The sequence below is a fragment of the Pygoscelis adeliae genome, unplaced genomic scaffold (assembly GCF_000699105.1).
Source record: "Pygoscelis adeliae isolate BGI_AS28 unplaced genomic scaffold, ASM69910v1 Scaffold78, whole genome shotgun sequence".
In the NCBI taxonomy this organism is placed as follows: Eukaryota; Metazoa; Chordata; class Aves; order Sphenisciformes; family Spheniscidae; genus Pygoscelis; species Pygoscelis adeliae.
In genome coordinates, this window is record NW_008825409.1 from 171,627 (window position 1) to 191,322 (window position 19,696).

Consider the following 19,696-nt stretch of genomic DNA (forward strand, 5'->3'; position numbering starts at 1 on the left):
CTTGCCCAGCCATTGTGATGCTGAAAAGTACTTTTCTACCTCATCTGGTGCACCTGTGAATATGTGGCATATTTCCTTTTGAATTCTCTTTCCTTACATGGTCCTTGTATTTCTTAGTATTGTCTTCATCTTCTGCTAGCCTCCACTGTATACAGCTTGAGGAGCATTGGTGCTACCCCAGTCAGCTTCAAACAGTTTTTAGTTCCCTCTCTCTCTGTTAGCCAGTCATCTGAAGCTGCACCCTCCTCCACTTTAAAAGCTTTTTTTTCTTTCTTCCTGTCCTTTGACTGAGGAAGATGGGACTCTTGGCTCCTGGAACAGTTTCCTGGAGCAAGTGGATCATTGCACAGATAGTTGCTAAGTTGTGTTTTCTGGAGGACAGTTTGGGAACAACTCCAAACAGCTCAGGAAAGGCCCTACTTTTGGGAGAATTCTTCAAAAGGCTGTGGGAGAAGTTCCAACATGACATGTTTTTCACCAAAGTTGAAGGCAGAGGGCTGACTGGCTGGGAATGAGCTCTCCGAGAACTAGAGTGCTGGGAGGAGATGCAGAAGCAACTAGGTTCACTGTGGCTTCCCAGGGGAGGATAACTTCTTGAAAACCTCTGCGTTCCAGGGGGCTGTGCCTGTGCACAGGCCTGGAACATAAACTCGTATGCGTGTCTGGATGTTTGTCCAGAAGTGTCTCTGCACTGTGTTCCCTGCTGTGATTCCCCACAGCTTGTGGTTCCAAGAATATACAACAGAGGAACTGGTGCCTGCCCAATCCTGGAAGAGCTTTCCAGGTTGGGCCCTGTATTGCGATGTGAATGCACCCTGCTGAAGAAGTGCACATCACTGGCTGGGAGCTGCTGTGACGAACTGACTTCTGTGTAGTGCAGTAAGATTTACAACACACCCATGCTAAATATTTACTTAATGTGAGGCTGCAGAAAGGGAAAAGAGTATGTGGATGTATTCACTGACAAACATAGGGTTTGAAGAAGTGTGGAAAGCTAAGACTGCATTAGCTTTAAGGAGTGTGCTGTGTTTCAGCTATAATTAAGATTGGTGAATACAAAATTGTTATACATATGTGCTGGTTTTGGCTGGGGTAGAGTTAATTTTCTTCATAGTAGCCAGTATGGGGCTGTGTTTTGGGTTTGTGTTGGAAACAGTGTTGATAACACAGGGATGTTTTCGTTAGTGCTGAGCAGTGCTTGCACAGAGTCAAGGCGTTTTCTGCTTCTCACCCCACCCCACCAGCGAGCAGGCTGGGGGGGCACAAGAAGTTGGGAGGGGACACAGCCAGGACAGCTGACCCCAACTGACCAAAGGGATATTCCACACCATATGACGTCATGCTCAGCATATAAAGCTGAGGGAAGAAGGAGGAAGGGGGGGACGTTTGGAGTGATGGCGTTTGTCTTCCCAAGTAACCGTTACGTGTGATGGAGCCCTGCTTTCCTGGAGATGGCTGAACACCTGCCTGCCCATGGGAAGGAGTGAATGAATTCCTTGGTTTGCTTTGCTTGCGTGCGCAGCTTCCGCTTTACCTATTAACCTGTCTTTATCTCCACCCGTGAGTTTTCTCACTCTTACCCTTCCGATTCTCTCCCCCATCCCACCAGGGGGCAGTGAGCGAGTGGCTGTGTGGGGCTTAGTTGCTGGCTGGGCTTGACCACAACAGCTTACACCACAATTATTTGTTTGAAGTTGAAGCATATTCTGCTGTCTTTAACATTAGATATTTTTAAGTTAAGACTTCGGATCAGTTTCTAGGAATCGCTGACTTTTTCAGTCCAAGATTGTGTTAGAATAATGCATTTGTTTTGGATTTTGCAGATTGCCTTCATGACCTTGACTCTGTTTCCTATCCGACTCTTTTTTGCTGCTTTTATGATGTTGCTGGCCTGGCCTTTTGCATTCATTGCTTCAATGGGATCTGACGAGCAAGAGCTTGAAAAGCCGCTCTCCTGGTGGCGAAAGTGAGTCACTGTTGTGGTGAAATACTCAGGGAATCGTCGTTAGTTCAGCAGTTTGAAAATAGAGAAGATTGGAAATACCTGATATGTCCCATAGACCTGCTTTTCTCTTCAAAAGAAAAATATAAAAAATATTATTTAAACACTTTCCTCAGGTGGGAAACTAAAAATACCTCAACTGTTTGATTTACCAGGTGACCCAAGAACTACAGGGGAAAAATCTGATCATCTCTGGCCTCTTATCTTTATTGAGGATGTAGTGTGAAGCTTCATTGTGACCTCCTTCAATTTCAATTATTGCCATAATGTCAACTTCTTGTTATGAAGATTGACACTATGGAATGTGCCCAGATTTCATATTCTAAATTGTTGTTTTAACCTGCTTCACTCCATTGTTTGCTACCCTGTGATGAATTGACAAAATTTGTGTTGATTCTCTGAGAGCTTGCCCCATGCTTTGGTGCTTATTAATAAGTCTGTGCTTGCTTTGATATTGGAATGCTAGTTAAGGTAGAATGTGAGATAGTGTTCACCCATCCATGAAAACTGCTGTTTGAGGAGCAAGGAAGGAGGAGTGTATCACCTCTTCTGTGGAGAACTTCAAAATTAGGAGCTGGCACTAGCATGAGGGAAACTGATTGTATTTTGCATCACAGGAGGGAAGGAGGTTGAGAACCACAGAGGCACATCACTTTACATTTCATTTGGAATGATACCAGTATAATGACGAAAGGAATAATGGACTGCCTTCAACCTTGCATACAATTATTTTGAATCTTTTTAGATTGTCCCTCCCCCATTTCATCCATTTATCAGTGTCACCCTGCTCTCCAGCCTCCAATCCCTGTGAGTGTAACAATTTGTGGTGTTTGGTTTTTGCACTCCGTTGATTCCAAGTAAATGTTCCTTCTTTCATGACTGTCAAGATAGTTTAAAAAACAAGCAAACAAAACCCCACAAAAAACCCCAACCGAAACACTTTAGGAGGAGATGAGGAAAAGGAAAGAAAGTAAAATGTTTCCAAAGCTCCCTGATGTGTTCTATAGGCATCCCCGTGTTTGAGAATCTCTGCCTTACGCTTCTTTACTATTTTGCGTGGGTAAACTTGAACACAAGAATCAGGGTTGTTGCATTCTAGCAATATCCTAATAGCATTTTTCAGGACTCAGTTTACTAGAGCTTTTTTGGCGTTACTAGAAAGTGTTATTAGACATTGTATAGAAGAAACTCAACAGTCATAGTCTGAATCAAAATTAATTTAGTGATAAAATAAATGCCAATTTTATTGTGATTAAAAAGCATTAATTTTCAGGCATGAAATGGAATTGAATGACATCTTACCTTAAAAGTGGTCTTAAATCTGCTGAGAAAGAGAAAACAAAAGGTCTATGCACTGTTCCTGCTCTGTTTAAGCAGGATGTCCTATCTGTGCTTTTGTCATGCTTATAAAGTTTTTATGTAATGCTTTTTCTTTTCATTATTTTAAGGTATTCCTGTGGCAGCATAACTGTTTTCTCAACTCTTTACAGGATAGTGGATATTTTGCTGAAAGCAATCATGAGAATGATGTGGCTTGCTGGTGGATTCCACTGGATAAATGTAAAAGGCAGACGGGCATTGCCGGCGGAAGCAGCAATATTAACTGTGGCTCCCCATTCTTCCTACTTTGATGCCATTCCAGTAACTATGACCTTCGCCTCCATTGTGATGAAAGCAGAAAGCAAAGATATTCCTGTTTGGGGAAGTAAGTTGGTAGATACCAATTTTTCAAGAACAATTAAAAATGATTACTTAAGAAGTTCACTGGTTGTGTATGAGAAGCCCTGAAACACAAAAGAAAATTTTGCTATAATATATGCTGAGATTATTTTTTTTACTGGTCTGCTTTGAATGTCAACAGAAAAAACTGGGGGGATGTGTTGGTCTTCCCGCTCCCCACCCCCCTTTCTCCACAGTTGAATCATTGTATTAGGATGGGGCTATAGAGGAAGTCCACCAAAACTTCTTTCTTGGTGTGAATTAGGGTGCCATCCCAGAGATGTGTTTTAAGAATGTTGTCTGCTCTGAATGGTACCCTGCCTTGAGAGAGTGCTGCTAATCCTTCATGCCATCAGTAAGTTTGTTTCAGGCAGGGTGTGAGAGATGAGCAAGAGCAGATTGTTGGGCAGTCAGATTTAGTCATAAGAAATGCAGATGCCCAAGTCAGTAGTGTTTGAATACTGTCTTTGGAATTATCAATGTAGATTCTCAATGTAGATTCTACAATTATCAATGTAGATTCTCACAAAGGCTTGAGAGAGACCTGTGATTTTCTGGTGCAGTTGTGCCAAAAAAATGTGTAAGCTTTTAGGCTTGCAGACTTCTAACCAAAGTCTGTGTGAAAGCATTTTGGAGAAACCCACCATGTTGTGGCTAGGGACCAGCAACGTTCAAAGAATCTTCCTGTGTCTCATTGTGTAGACTTTAAGGGTAGTATAAAAAGGACAAAAGATTTTACTTTCACCATGGTCAGGGACTCTCCAATTAAAAAGTCTAAACAAAAGCTTTGAGTTCCTTCACAACTAAGTGGAGTCAGGCTGTTGGTGTTGACATCCTCCTAAAATTTCATGAGACAATGTAATTTTAAGGACGTGTTCAAAACCAGAAGCAGAGACATGGCCACAAATGGTGAGTGGTTACATCTGGAAGCTTCATGTAGGGAGTCTCTTGGTATAAAGGTCTCTCTGTATCAGGTGAAGCTCAGACCAGAACTGTAGTTGTATCTCAATTTCATTGAATATCTGGCTAATAGAGTTTAGTAAAAGTTTGTGGCAGTGAAAAACCTGTAAAAATGAATAGATGCTTTGAACAAAAAGGGTGTAGGCATGTGTTTTTAAAAACTGAGCATAGTGTGAGAACAAAAAGAAATTGAACTCTCTTGTCCAATACTGAAAGAAGATATAGTTGTGAGATGGTATGTTGACACTCCTGTACAGTATAGGTGTATCCAGGCCATCTTGGGCTTTAGGATCAGTCCAGCCATAGAAGCAGGGGCAGATTTTTCTTCTTTCTCAGCTGACTCAATTGACTGTTTAATAATTGCTAGCTCAGCAAAAAAAAGTAGTCCATGTGGAGCTCTCCTTTACTTGCAGCTGGACTGTTTGGAGGACCCAAACTAGATGAGGTAATTCCAGGCAATGTTGTGTTACTGAAATGTGATGAAAAGGCAGAATGGCATTTGACAGAATGCTATAATAGCTGCTTAACTATTCCACGTAATAGATTCAGTGGGGACTAGTGGGAAAGCCTGAGGAGAATCTGTAGGGATGTAGAGGTTGTAGTTACACTGAATGTAGCACAAATAATGCATATTGAGTAGTAAAAACTATTTTCTATATATCTAATTTAGTTTTAAGGTAACTTTTAAAAGATTCGGTTGAAAGTCTAGACTTACTGTAACAAATTTTAAAAATGATTTACTTGATTTTGTTCATGTGTGAGCAAAACCAGTTACAGAAAACCCAGAAAACTACGTATAGTGATTTAATGGAATATTACTGGAATGTGCAGTGCAGTCAAGTAAATGAGTGTTTTGTCCTGTATAGCTGCATTTGCTTTATGTCATGCAGCCACAAAAATTATGTAGTCCATTATGAAGCGTTCAGAAAAATGCCACAGAAATGAGGCATGGCAAAGGTCATAACTGGGATTCAGAGCTCAAAAACCCTTTTTTTTCTTTGAGGAATACTTTTATATGAGCAACATTAATTACAGCAGTTTGTGTTATTAAAGTAAATGGACCTTAGCAGAGAGGTAAGTAATCACTGTAATGATTAGTTTGGCTTAAAATTTAGTGAAAACTTTCCAGTGGAGAGAAGTTGTGATTTTTTTTTTTATTTTTTTATTTTACTGCTTGAAAGAGCTTTTCTGTGAAGCAGATGCTACTGACTATCCTTGCCTCCTTTGATCTAGTATTTTAATTCCAATGTTATTTACACTTCTCTGCATACACACACACAAAAATGTATTTCATGTTACTGGACAACTGGTACTTCTCTTATGCTATCTGTGAAAAGGTGGTCAAGTTTTTCTTGGATTGTGTGCTGAATTGTCAACACTCTAGACATTCATCTAGAATTTATCCCAGAGAGGTTAGAATTGCTTTTTATGTTCTTCGGTTTTGTAAGTCTTGCAGATTTGTTGTACTGTCTTCAGTGAAGTTCTGGAGCCAGCCATTGATAATCCTAACCTTGCTATTTCTTAATTGAGTCTTGTTAATGGTCATTCAGAATATTCTGGGAAGTTTTGAATAAAGCACATTCATTTAACTCTGTGAGCAGACTTTTTAGCATGTAAAAAATGAAGCAGCAGAGGAAATTTGAAGATAATTTTCAAGGATGAGGACTTTGGATGAAGAGTAGATCTTCATCTGCTTCAGCTTCGTGGGGGTTGGACTAGATGACCTTTAAAGGTCCCTTCCAACCCAAACTATATCCAAGAATATCCAAATATGATATAAATAAGTTGGCTTTTTTATGTAATGACAGTGTTTAGCAGGACGTTGTACGTTGTGTACCAGAGGGATCAGGTGCTTTAGCAGGCGCAAAAAGATCTGATTGCTAACTGGTTACCAAGATTGGTTCTGAAAGTATTTTAATAGGTTTCTGGAGCAGCTGCCTATATTATTGTACCCTTAGTTTGCCAGTCATGGAATATTAAGCTTTTGATCCACTTTTAAGTCCAGATGATTAAAAGCCTGTTCTTTATGGGATTGGAAGTATTCCACAAGTGTGTATTTGTGTATGAGTGTTTTATTGCTTTTTAATTGAAGGCAGGTCTCCTGGACCACCAAGTCCAATTTCGGAAGCAGACTTAAGTCTTGTGACTCCTTCAGACAACTTCCTTCTTTTTAGGAAAACAAAAGAAACACCAAGTTAAAAAATGCTCTTTTGCTCTGACAGAAGAGTGATGACCTCTTTAGTTAGTGGTCAGTAGTGAAGAAAATTACCCACTTGGCACGCACACTAGGTTAACAAACTCTGGGGAGGAACTGCTTGCCCAAATATAAATGAGATCTCAATGATCATTAAAAAAAAAAAAAAATCAGTATCTGGTAAGTAGAGAATGCCAGAACAGACGGAGCGCATCACCACAATGCTGAAGAAGGACGTGTCTTTCTGCAGAATGGCTTTCCAGAGTTTTGGTAGGTTGGAGATGTGAAGTTCGCTGGACCACTTTACAGTAAAGTTTGCAGCCCAGGGAAGATGACATCTACGAATCTGTTGCACCTTACGTTGGCTGAAGAAGTTAGATCAATTAATTCATCAGCACGGATACTTAAACTTTCCTGTTTTGTCTACTGGACCCCACTTCAAGTCAGGACAAGCTCTTTGCATAAATTCTGGGTAGTTACACTTCACTGCTTTATTTTTGGCTGGTAAAGCAACCTGGATAAAAGTTATTTTTCATTGCTGAATTGGTCAGTGCTATTGCAGAAATACTTCAATAAGAAGGAAAAGGGATTTGTCAGTAAATACGATTTGGTGGGGATTTTGTTGGACAACTTTTGTGATTAAAAAATCTTCTGTGGTCTGAACTTTTAAAAACTAAATTTAAGCTTATAAGCTAGTTTAAACTTTAAGCAACTTCTCAACATCTGTAACCTCATCCTCTGAAAAAGAGAGGTTGGTACCTCTGAAATGAATGGGGGGATATGTTAGCTTAAGCTTATAAAGGGGAAGGAGGTTGTTTGTACTTGGCAGAATACGGAAAGGCTATAGAGGAAGGGAGAATCATACTGTGCTGTAAAAGCTATCAATTCTATTGTGGGGATTTTTTCCACATCTAGTAAACAAAACCATGAGTTTTTGTTCAAGCTCATCTTTTGAAAGTGCTTTATAGGCCTTTCTTGAGCATAATGACTGAAAGACAAGAAATAAGTGATTCAGTGGGAAATATTTATGCTGTGGTAGCTGGGTATGTTTTCATCTCAGAACTTAAAAGATGCCAAATTACTTACTCATCAGCTCTGTGAAAAGTTATGCAACCTAATCCTCCAGTCTTCCACCCCAATTCCTTCTCTCCCCACCACCCCCGCCAAAGCACATAAGGAAGAGAACTGTTGTAGACCCATAGTTCTTCAGTGAGAATCTCGCATTTAAATACTTCTGAGATTCATCAAAACAGCCCTTAAACCCCTTTTGGAAAAACCTGCTGTAAGGTGAAGGTTCCATTCTCCATTTCATCCTGTGCTTTAAAAACTTCTGTTTCAAAATTCAGTGTTTCCTTCAGGCTGTGGGCACCCAGATGGTCCTGCAATATTTCAGTCCTCACAGGAGCTCTCTTGGAGAGACTTAAAATAGTTGCACTGTCACCTGTGTATTATAGGTATGCCTTTATTTTTTGAGTTGGAATCCTGGACTTGTTGGATTTTTTCTTTCTCACTATAAATTCAGTAACAATTCTCATTTAAACTGCTGCTGGAATGCCTAAACCACCATCACTTTTTTTAAGCATCATAGTTCATATCATTTATGGAAGTTACAAACTACAGTATATAGGAAACCTGCAAACAAACACAACTGCCTTCATAAAATACTTCTTAGACTGACAGCAGGAAGCTAAAACATACAGCCGTGCCCTCATACAGGTGCTGCAGGTGTGAGAGCAAACAGCAATCTTTGCGATATGAAAAGGGTCTTTGTCCCTCAAGAAGTCCTTAAAGGAAATAGATCACACTTTGAAAGACCAACCCAAATACCATAAAATTTATGTCTGTTAAAGCTAAAGAGAACACTGATTATTTACCTCCCACTACTGACCTCTCCTTGTCCTACAAACTGCATGTTTCCTGCCTTTCCCTTTGGAAATAGGGAGAACTTTCCCATTAACACTGCCTCTATGCCAGGAATACTTGGTATCTCTTCTGTCAGGTGATCCATCTGCTAAGCATTTAGTCAAACTCAGAGAAGTTGTTCTTGACATGTATTTAGCTTTAGTGATTGGTTCAGGCTTGGGTCAATAAAGTATGTATTTCTGTGTATGATTGTTGCTATAACTAACTTTACAAATCTCATGTAGAGTACCATGACTACAATAACACTATCTCCGTAAGAACAATATAAACTCCAAGTTGAAAAGGTCCTAATTTTGGTTGACTTCAGTTTTGTGCTTTAATATAACTTTGTGTATTTGTTGTGTGGGGGTTTGATTCCACCCTACCCCCCCTCCCCCATTTTAAGGTCTCTGAGTCCATATACACAGGAAGCCATTTTATTCTGGAACCTTAGTGGTTTTTTTCCCCTCATAACCTTCAGAAGACTTTTGAGTCCCTTGCAGATTTCTTTTCTTCTTTTCTCTCCAGAAAAGAGCAGTTTTCATATTAGATATTACTTCATTAGAAAAAGTGTGAGTTCAGAACTTTGCGAGCGTGTTCATTTGAGTAAGGCAACTCTTAAAAACTAAGCCCAAGATAGCGCTTTTCAACCTTTAACCTTCATGTTTTTGTAACCTGTAAATACAGAATGCACAAGAGTGCAACTGCTATTAGAAAAAGTGTCTGTATTTTTTCCCATAGTAGGAAAAATCAAGGAGTAAATACTGTAAATGGATATCCCAGTGCAAGTCTACCTGTATTACACAGCCTACCTCCATGTTAAATGCAAACCAAGCCATTTTGTACTGGCTCTGTAGGCTGCTATCTCAGTGTATCAGAGGAATGCATGTGATGGGATTTTGCGTTGTTTGGGGGAGAGGCCAAGTGAAAGCCTCAGGTTCAGCATTCTCTGCTCTTGCAGCAGATCTGTCGCTCTGTTTGATGCTGTTTCTACAGTGGTGAAAATGTGACTGCCTACTTAAAAATGTGTGTATGCATACATTTTAGAAGAACAGCATTTAGTGCCACAGTGCCATTCCGTTGCTTTTTGTGTTCTCTGATGCCTTGTAGACCATTGGTGATGCTGCCAGTATAACTTTATCTACTATATGGTTGTAGCAGTCAAGCATAATTTAAATGGTTTGTTACAATTCTTTTTTCTATTCTTTGTTAAAAGACATGAAATGCTATGATTTGAAACAAGGTTTCCTCACCCACATTTGCCTGGAAATAGAGATGAAATACCTTATTTTTTTCCTGTTATCCTGAGAAGCTCATTGACACCAATTCTATGCGTTCAGCTCATCAGAGAGAAACTTTTTTTTTGCTTACGCAACAGCTGGTGATTGAAATGATTGCATGGGAGTTACGGTTCTGAAATCGGTTGGAGCTGCCACCCTGCAGTTAAGGCAATACTGAATTTTTGCAGGGTCTCTTAAAAAAGGCTGTTTCATGCTAGAGCAACTTTCCATTGGTAGTGTATCTGTGGCATTCTGGCTGCCCTGCAAGGCAGAGGTTTTGATGAATTACTGGCAGTACTGTTTAAACTGCAGGCACCTGCCTAAGAAGGTGGAGTACAGCATGTGTCACCTGTCTTCAGGGCCACTTGTGAGCTGAAATTGGGGATGAGAGTGACTACATCAAGTAGGACTGACACTGCTAGAGAAAAAGCTGGAATAATGACACTGGCAAGGTCAATTTTGTGAATTGAAGGATTGTCTACCATCGCCCACTAGAATTTAGAATTTAAAGGTGGTTTTAATGGAGTGAGAGGAGATGGGGAAGCACCTCTTTCATCATCTCTTGAATACTTGAGCTGTGGTTTTCACTACCTGGTTACAATCGGTGTTGGACAGTTGAACTGATAAGGAGAGAAGGTTAAGATTATGTTCTGTTTATTAAGCATATTGCACAGTTCTGCTTGTTTCCTTTAGTTGCTCAGTATGCCAGCTGTCTGAAGCATTTTCATGCATGCTACTTTTTGCTCCTGCCCTGATTTTGTTCTAGTCCTGCCTATTGTTCTAGTCCTGCCTATTCCCTGCCTCATATATACTACCTTACAGTACTGCCTCCAGGCTTCCCTATGTTTCAACTTGACTTCTGACTGCAGTCTCATCTTGTCCATCTATTTGGTGTGTTTCTCAGCTTCTCTTTACAGACCTTTGGCCCTGCTCCTGACTATTTCTTGCACAGATCGACTTGGTACAGCCTTTGAATTTTCAGATTTCTGTCTATTTACTGAACATGAAAATATGTGGTGAGAATAAAGGTCTGTGTAGCCTTGTGCTCTGTTTTCAAAAGTGGTTATGAAAATAGTATATAAGGAAAGGCAAGTACAGAGCTAGTCTTCCCTTGGTATGTATTTTCAGCTTCTTACTGATGACTGAGAGTTTCAATTTCACTTAAATTGTTGAACTTAACCACTAAGGGCCTGGTAGTTGGTGTCTTACAGGATCTTAAGTTGCTGTTTAACATTAAAACAAGAATTCTCTCAGCTTTTTAATCTGATCCCTAAGGAAGTAAGACTTAATATGATCACCCTGTCTCTTCATTAGGCTAAGATTTGGTGTGATGGGTTGAAATAGTGACGGCTCACATAATTTCAGAGCTCCGAGGCTCTTACCTTGTTCATTCCTTGGCCTGAAGTAACCTGAATTCCATCATTTGAGCCTAATGTAAAAGAAACTGTAGGGTGAAGGCTGAGGACGTTTGAGTCTTTTTTGCTTTCTTTCTTGATAATGTTTTTGCTACAGAATAGTAATTTGCAGCAGTAGGAGAAACTCAGGACTAGCATCACTAAGAAACAAAATGAGCAGAGTTATGAAACCAAGTATAGTTTCCTTTGCATCTTTTATTCCTTGTTCTGTTTTTTCTTTCTGGTTTTTGTGTGTGGTTGTTCTGTGATTTGGGTTTTTTTGTTTTGTTTAGTTGGGGGGTTTTTTGCCTTCCCACAGCAGTAACCCCAGCTGGCCCATGATCTTTGCTCCTCTAGCAAGCGTTGTTCTGTGGATATTGTCTAAGAGCAGGCATGTAGGAAAAAAGTGCAGGAGTATGGTAACTTTTCTCTGATATACTGTCTCCTAAGCTTTGGTAACTTGTAGGATAAAAGCAGTATTTCAGAGGCTGGCTGAATGTTTGGGAACTTGCTGTAAGGTGTGATGGATTAGTTCACAGAACCATAGAAGGATTTTGGTGAGAGCTGACTAAGCTGGCCGTGGGGTAACACCAGAATCAGCAGCTTTTGCTGAGTACAGGACTGTAATTCCTTATGCTGTTTTTTACTTCACACTTTAAGCACTGGCTGATCCATTAATGCAGCAAGTCAGTCCTTGACAAAAGAAGATTATACAGCTAGTGTCAGCGTACTCATCTCACGGTAGTTGGAAATATGAAAACTCTATTTTATATTTGTATTTTAGGCAAATAGAATAGCTAATGATTTAGTGACTTTTGAACCTTCGAATAAGATTGCAAGATACAAAAATGATAAAAAGATACTTGAAGACAACCTGCTTAAATAAAAGCATGAAGTAGTATATTTGAAGATGCTTCTCTTGTAGTGCTTTTCTGACACTGCAGAAGTTGTATATGCTATGCTACTTATTTTGTAAGTGGGCCTCGGTGTCCTTGTGACAGACATGCATGGAGAGGATATTGTGGGTTGATATCTGATTCTTGGTCACACTCATTTTGTGTCTGGCTATGTTTAAGAGGTTTCCCACTGAGCCAGGAAGAGGGTGCCTGAGATCTGATGCATCTAGTATGAGGAACAGACAAACAGGTGACAGCTCAGAAAATAAGCATGCTTTTTCTTTTGATCATGCTGATTCTTTAGAATGATAACATAATATAACATAATCGGTGTATGTAATATTTTTGATGGTGTACCTTCAGTGAAGCTGAGGTGTCATAGGAGACAAAAGCTCTAAAGACAGTGGTAGTCTGACCTGCAGGATGTTTTTTGGAAGCACTTGGAAGGTTCCTGCTACTTTGCTCGGTTGGGGGTGGCTATAGATTTTGTGATTTTTGTGGTAGGAGAAAATGGCCTATAGCCAGCCACAGCTGCATTGTTGCAGAAAACTATGCATAATATATACAAACATGTTTTAAATTATGTGAAGTGTGTGTATTGGTCTATTAAAAATTGAACAAGTACAAAGTGCCAAAATTGTGTAAATGGTTTTCCTCACAGGAGTTCATGAAAATATTTCAATAAAACTGCAATAATTCAGCTGGATATTTAAGTTTGCAGTGTAATATAGTAAAATAGTTATGTACTTGTACCAAAATTTTTGTCCAGAGGACTACTGGGGGGGAATCTTTTTCAAACAAAGGGGAAATAAAAGCTGTTTTGCTTGTTTTTGTTTTCCTTCCTCTTCAGCTCTAATCAAATACATCCGACCAGTATTTGTATCTCGGTCAGACCAGGATTCTCGCAGGAAAACTGTTGAAGAGATAAAGAAACGTGCTCAGTCTGATGGTAAATGGCCACAGGTACTGTATACTACTACTGTGTGACAGATGGTATTTGGCATTTCCAGACTTTGGATCTGCAGTTTACTTTTTTCCTTGTGGGATGCTTTAGATGGCTTGTGGGGGTGGGATTTCCCCCCCTCTTTCTAGAAGGTGTAAGATTTTTATCTGTACAAAACACTAGCTTTTCATTGCAGCGTGTTTTGAGGGGAGACTGGGTAAGTACATGGGAATATAGCACTATTAAGTGATACTAAATGGACAGATCATAGCAGGTTTAGAAAGTCCTCTAAGAAGAAAATAATCAGGTGCGCAGTAGAATACCTGGGGGGAGTATTGTGTGCTCTTGCCCTTCTCAGGATTTTGGCATACTGTCATTGTTGGAGATGTGATACTGGCCAAGACAGCCCAAGCAGTTCAGGTGTCCCAATAGCCAAAGTACACCTCTATTGGACCACATGATGAAAACATTGCTAAAATAAGTGGCTCAGGGTTTTTTCTGCACCTGAAATATGACTCTTTATAATGTGCCTTGGAAGAGAGTAATGGGAAGGAAGGGATGACTAGCTAAGGTCTCAGTTTTCTAGAAGCATGTGATTATTTTGAAAACTTGAAGCATTCTTCTTGTGAATTTTTGAGATTAAGATACAGTACGTCTTTCATGGCATTGTTACTACTACAGTGGTTACATCTGCATACTAGACTACAGAAACATTATAAACAGTTGTAAACAACGTGGTGGAAAGGTGATATATAGCTTTCACATCATGACTTTCATCAATAGATTTGAAAGCACTTTAAAAAGTAAGTATTCTTACTTACAGATGAAGAAACTGAGTTGCAGAGCTGAAGTGACTTCCAGAATATCTAGCAAGCTAGTACCAGAGTGGGCAATAAAACTAGTAATGTTAATTCTAGTCCATTGATTTGTCCCCTTATGAAATGTATTTATTTCCCTTAACTGTCTTGTTCTGTAACTCAACAAAATTCCAGCAGTTCTTGGCTTTTTGCTGTCAGAAACTTTTTTTTTAACAATCTAACCTCTTCCTCTGAATTCGGTTCAACTTGAGCATTTTTTGCCTTGTTAGAATTCTGTTTAGATATTTTTCAGTCTCTATCATTCTGACATCTGTGCACATGCCAAGTAATAAATGCAAGAAGAAAATAAGTCTTCCTTTTCTTAGCCTGTAAGCAGGTAGCTTGGGACCAGGAATTTTGTTTTGGTGCAAAACAGAATATGGTATTTTTACCAGCACCAAAACCTTTTGTGAAAATTCTCTTGTACTCACAAGTGTTTCTGGTCACTGTCAGTGTTCCAATTGCATAGAATTATTATTGGAGGTCAAGAAAGAGGCAAATTCACAGATAGAGAAAAATAATTTGACTATTAAGACAGAACTTTGACTTCTTTATTGAGCAGTATTGGTTTTTTTACTCTAACTGAACTGTTTTTCCCTGAAAACTTTTTTTACTGTAATCAGTTAACGTTAGCTTTGAAAAGATGTGTTTATAAATAAATCCACGTTGAAATATTTCTTAAAAGTCAACTTTTTTTTTACTTCAAGATAATGATATTCCCAGAGGGCACTTGCACAAACCGATCCTGTCTAATTACATTCAAGCCTGGTAGGTATGATGCTCATTTCTTTGTTCCCTACAGAATGTTCTTGTACCTTCATTTTCTGAAATACCACTTGCATTGTAATTTGCTTGCTGTTGCAGAAGTTGAGTTAAAAATCTTGCAGTAGGGTGGAATTGAATAGAAATTTTCTGATGCTACAAAAGGATTGTAGTTCCACTGTTGAGCAAAAATGTTTTAGATAATTCGTATTTTTTCTTGGCTTCTGAGATGCATATGAGCTGGAGGACTGATGTTTCTTACTGGGTTTTTGTTTGTCGTTGTTGCTTTTTCCTTTTTTTTTTTTCCCCCCTCCCCCCTCCATTTCCTATTTTGGGTCTGTCATGCAGCATTTAGATACACTATAAAAGCTTAAGGTATCAGCGTGTATCTATTTCGGGCTGCTGCAGCATTTGTTGCTGTGTTGTATGTGGTTGATTCCTCTCGAACTCTTCTGTTGAGTTGCGTTCTGGTGAAGATGGCACAAGAATCTTGCCAGTATAGCAATGTTAACAGAGGCTGTCATTTTTTACAATCTCTTTTTTATTTAGCACCCACGTTCTAAGCTCTTTTCAGTTAGTATCACCCTTTTAGCTTATCAAATTAGTAGAGAGTATAACACTGAACGTTGTTGCAGCTGTAAACTGCAGTTACAACAGGGAGAAATGCCAACACTGCAGTGAACAGTTTTTTCTTTACTGCAATAGTGAACCACCAGTGTTTAAGGTAAACCTGCCTTTAGGATGTAGGTAGGGAGATGGGGAATGAGGAGACTGCAGTGAGCAATGCAGTTGTGAATGTGTTTTTTTGACTCTTCGTAGGTTTCTGCCTAGCTCATTGTGTTCTGGTCTTACTGTGTGTCTTATATTTTGTGTTGCTTACAACTTACATATCACTATTAGAATATCATGCAGCGAGTCAGCATTGTGATTCCTTGCACTGGTTCATTTCGCTAAAGGAATCTCAGTATCGTCTCCTGAACAAACATTCAAAAAGCTTTTCTTCCTCCCCTCTCAGCTCTTGCCTTTTTACATGAATGAGTGGTGGTTAGGAGAACATCCACTTCCTTCGCTCTTTACTCTCCCTCTCCCTCTCCCTGAATCCTGGCTATGCTTTGAAGAGTCCTTCATTAAACCTCTGATTTCCTCCCCTCCCTCTGTGCCATAGACATTCCAGGCACCATATACCTTCTGCCTCAAATCCCCACTCTATCTTCCTCTCCTCTGGTCTAGTACGTGCTGCTGTCTGCCTCTTGACTGTCTCACTTTTCCTACTGGAACCTGCTTCTGTATCCATCCAGCCTACCAGAAATCCTTTGCCTCAAAATTCCTCACTTACATCAAATTATGTTAGGTGTCTATTCAAGTAACTGCTTTCAGGATGCCTTTCCCCATTCTACTCATATGGCCTTCACTCCTTGCTCTTGCTACGCCGTTTTTTGGTTTTGTGTTCGTGCAAGCTAGTCATACAGGCAAGCTAGTCTAGTTCTGTTTAAGTGGTGGTTTTGTCATCTACCACTCAGATTTTGTCGTCTCTGGATTCTTTCAAAAGTTGCCTGGGCTGTTGTTTTTGGAGACTGACTAGGAAGTACCACTGGGCCAAGAACCAAATCTCTGCAGGATCCCATTCGGACAACTTTCATTTGAAGATGTTTATACTCCATTAACAATTACATCTTTTACATCTATGCAATTATTCTGTAAAGCAAATGTAGTGCTAAGAATACAGTATTCTTCCATCATTCAGTTCTTAATTTTAATCGAAATATTAGGCAGAACTTGGTAAATTGCTATAAAAAACATAGTAAAGACTGTCTTTAATAGTTGTTTTCGTGAGATAAGGATGTTTAGAGAAATCTTGAGCAAGATAGTTATCATGCTTAGCCAATCTTTGTGCTAGAAACCAAGAAAATGATTAGCAAATGACATTTATCAGATCTTGTGCTATTTATTTATCAGAACTATAATTTTCATATGAAATGAAGCAATACTTCTGTACAGTAGCTCTAGTTCAATACTTTCTAACTATTAGATTTTCCATAGCTACAGAATAAACAAATAAGCCCTTCTGAAGGGAATTAAGGTGGGAGAAAAGAAGTTAAATTAATTCTGTTACTTCAGAGATGATAGATTTCCTATAAATCGATGGTACGTAGTTAAAAATAGAAAGCTGCTCTTGCATAAGAAAGCTTAGGTTCTTCACCAAAAAATACTGTTGACCACAGGGAATATATTGACTTAACTGTCTTGCACATTACTCCTATTTTTTTAATTATTTATCAAGCTGAATTTGGTACTGGTCTTTGACTTGCGTATATGACAACTTATGTAAGCGGTAGAGGATAATTTAGAGAATGCAATCAAACATTCTTAATTTATCTTCTGAAAAGATGGGTATACATTGTCATTCTTCAGTGCTTGCTTTTTAGATTACTTTTGAGGCTACTTTTGGATCGTATTTTTTCACTATCAACTAATTCCTATGCATATCAGCCCAGTAATTGTATAATTTTTTCTTTACTGCAATAGATTTCTTCTGTACCAAAGTGCACTATAAAGTAATGATGTGTCATATGTGCCTTCTAGGAGCGTTTATTCCTGGAGTTCCTGTACAGCCAGTGGTTTTACGTTATCCAAACAAACTGGTAAGTTCAGCTTGCAGTAAATATGGGGCATTTTCCTCTAAATACTTTGGCACTTCTGTAATCTTTTAGGTTAGATAATTAGATTAATAAATTTGGAAAGCATTAGTAAATGCTAAGTATGCATTCCTTAAGCCTCTAGCAATATAAATAGTCTTAACTGAGACAGTTTAAATGTTTCTGCTTTTATTAAGTTACTCCTTTAAAACAATGCTCTGAAAGTTGTTCAGGTTGTTACAAGAAGTACTGTACAAATGACAAGACAAATGTCTATTTCTGCCTAGGATCTGTGTTCCCATGTGCTCCCTGTTACTGCAGTGTGTGCTGGAGAGTTTTCTTAATATCATTTATTGCTGGAAGATGCTTCTGCACCTCCTGCCTGTGGGGGTATTAGTCACAAATTAACGCAACTAGCTAAATGATAATAGAATAATGTGTTGGGGACCTCGGCACCTTTGTAAGATGTCTCATTGTCCATGTTCCACATTCACTGTGCACTTGGCTAAGGAACGCTAGACACTAGCTAATTTGGAGTAGTCCTTCAATATAAACGAGATTCACGTAAATTATACATGCAAATTCTAGTGTTTATTTACAATATCTAAATTAAACAATTGTTACAAATGCTTGTAAAGATATAGGCAAATGAATGAAGACAAAGCTCACTTGATCTACTTCAAGATCAAGCCTACAAGAAAGCACAGAAGAGGGATTTTTTTTTTAATATTATTATTCAGTTTGCCTGATGCAGATTACTTTCCTCTCCTGCTGCAGCCAGAAACTTGTCTGTCTACATTCCTTGATTAATTAGAAGATGCTTCCTAGTGAACTTTGCTAGCTTTTTTACTTAAAGTTTCTTTTTGAGCCCTTTGGGGCTGTTTTCAGGTCCAGTCTGTCCCCTTCAAAAATAGAAGTTATTTAGGGGAGGATGGGAGGAGTGTCAGAAGTAAAATAAGGACTACCTTGCCTCTTTGCTGATGCATGTCACATCAGAAGATCTCATGTCACCTCTCTTTGACTAGCCCATTAACAACCCCTCGATCTAAGGAAGGATTTTGTTTCCTCTTGGTACCTGAGTGCTTATGTTTTAAAGTGTTTCCATCCATTGTTCTTTCTGTCAGTTTATGGATTGATAGAAAACATATGCTTGATCTAAAAATAAAAGAACCTAAGCAAGGTTAATATACATAGACCATCACTTGCTCTTGACTGAGACACAGTGTGATGGCAGTCAACTAGTTTGCAGTAACAAACCCCAAAATGATCTTTGCAGATGCTGTGACAAGTATAGCAGCCTGTTACGCTCGCATAGTATTAATTGCATTGTAGTAGGTTGCCTGGGACTTTTTATTACATAATTGTTTTATTTTCAAGAAGAAAGATTCTTTTCTAAAAATATTTTTAAACCTTTATTGCACTGCCAGTTTAAATTGCAAATATGCATGTGCCTTATGTCATACTTAATATACCTTGCTACTTTTGGTTAATCGTAAACGTATTTATAACAATATCAAACAATGTAAAGCTATCAAACATTAATTTGCAAGTACCTTCAAAAATTCATTCTCATACTGAAATGTCCTTATTGCCTGTAGTACATAATATGCAATGTTTGTAAACTAATATTAACAATTCCTAATACTCTATTAACAGAAATAATGAGCTTTTTACATTGAGGTAAATCAATGTAAATTTTAATGAAAATGTTCATGCATTTTTATATTATTGCAAAATGTCATAAAAAATCCTGTAAATATTTATATAGATACCCATTGGAGTTGGCCTGAATCTGTGTATGGAACTTTACGGCAATTAAAAGTATTAGGAAAAAGTAAAACACTTAGGTTTTCAGTGCCATACTGAGTCATTTAACCTCCTACGGTCTACTTCCACTAAGTGTTAATGGGGGGGAGAATAATTGCTATTACTATTTAATTTTTACATTAGCTTGGGGGCTGCAGATGAGTTGCAGCAAAGTTAGAATTAGGAGAAGAAGGAGGAGTATGATGTGATATGTGAAGGTGAGATTTATTTTGGTTAGGATGCAGTTAAGAGTTAGGTAGCAAGTAAGAGCAGCAGAGTAGGGAGATAACAACATTGTTTTTCATAAACTAAGCATTTCTAGCTAACTTTAATTGTCTCTGGCTT

The 19,696-nt window shown here is 38.7% G+C and overlaps 1 protein-coding gene across 1 annotated transcript in view; it reads left to right on the forward strand.

Annotated features, from left to right (window-relative positions):
• Positions 1 to 1,826: 1,826 nt before the first annotated feature.
• The window catches only part of LPCAT1 (lysophosphatidylcholine acyltransferase 1), a 57,126-nt gene continuing 39,256 nt past the window's right edge, over positions 1,827 to 19,696 (forward strand). Inside the window, exons 1-5 of the mRNA XM_009330434.1 lie at positions 1,827 to 1,966; positions 3,493 to 3,707; positions 13,198 to 13,310; positions 14,855 to 14,915; positions 17,493 to 17,551. Coding sequence (XP_009328709.1) covers positions 1,833 to 1,966; positions 3,493 to 3,707; positions 13,198 to 13,310; positions 14,855 to 14,915; positions 17,493 to 17,551 — 582 coding nt within the window. The 5' untranslated portion in view covers positions 1,827 to 1,832. The remainder of the gene's footprint in view (positions 1,967 to 3,492; positions 3,708 to 13,197; positions 13,311 to 14,854; positions 14,916 to 17,492; positions 17,552 to 19,696) is intronic.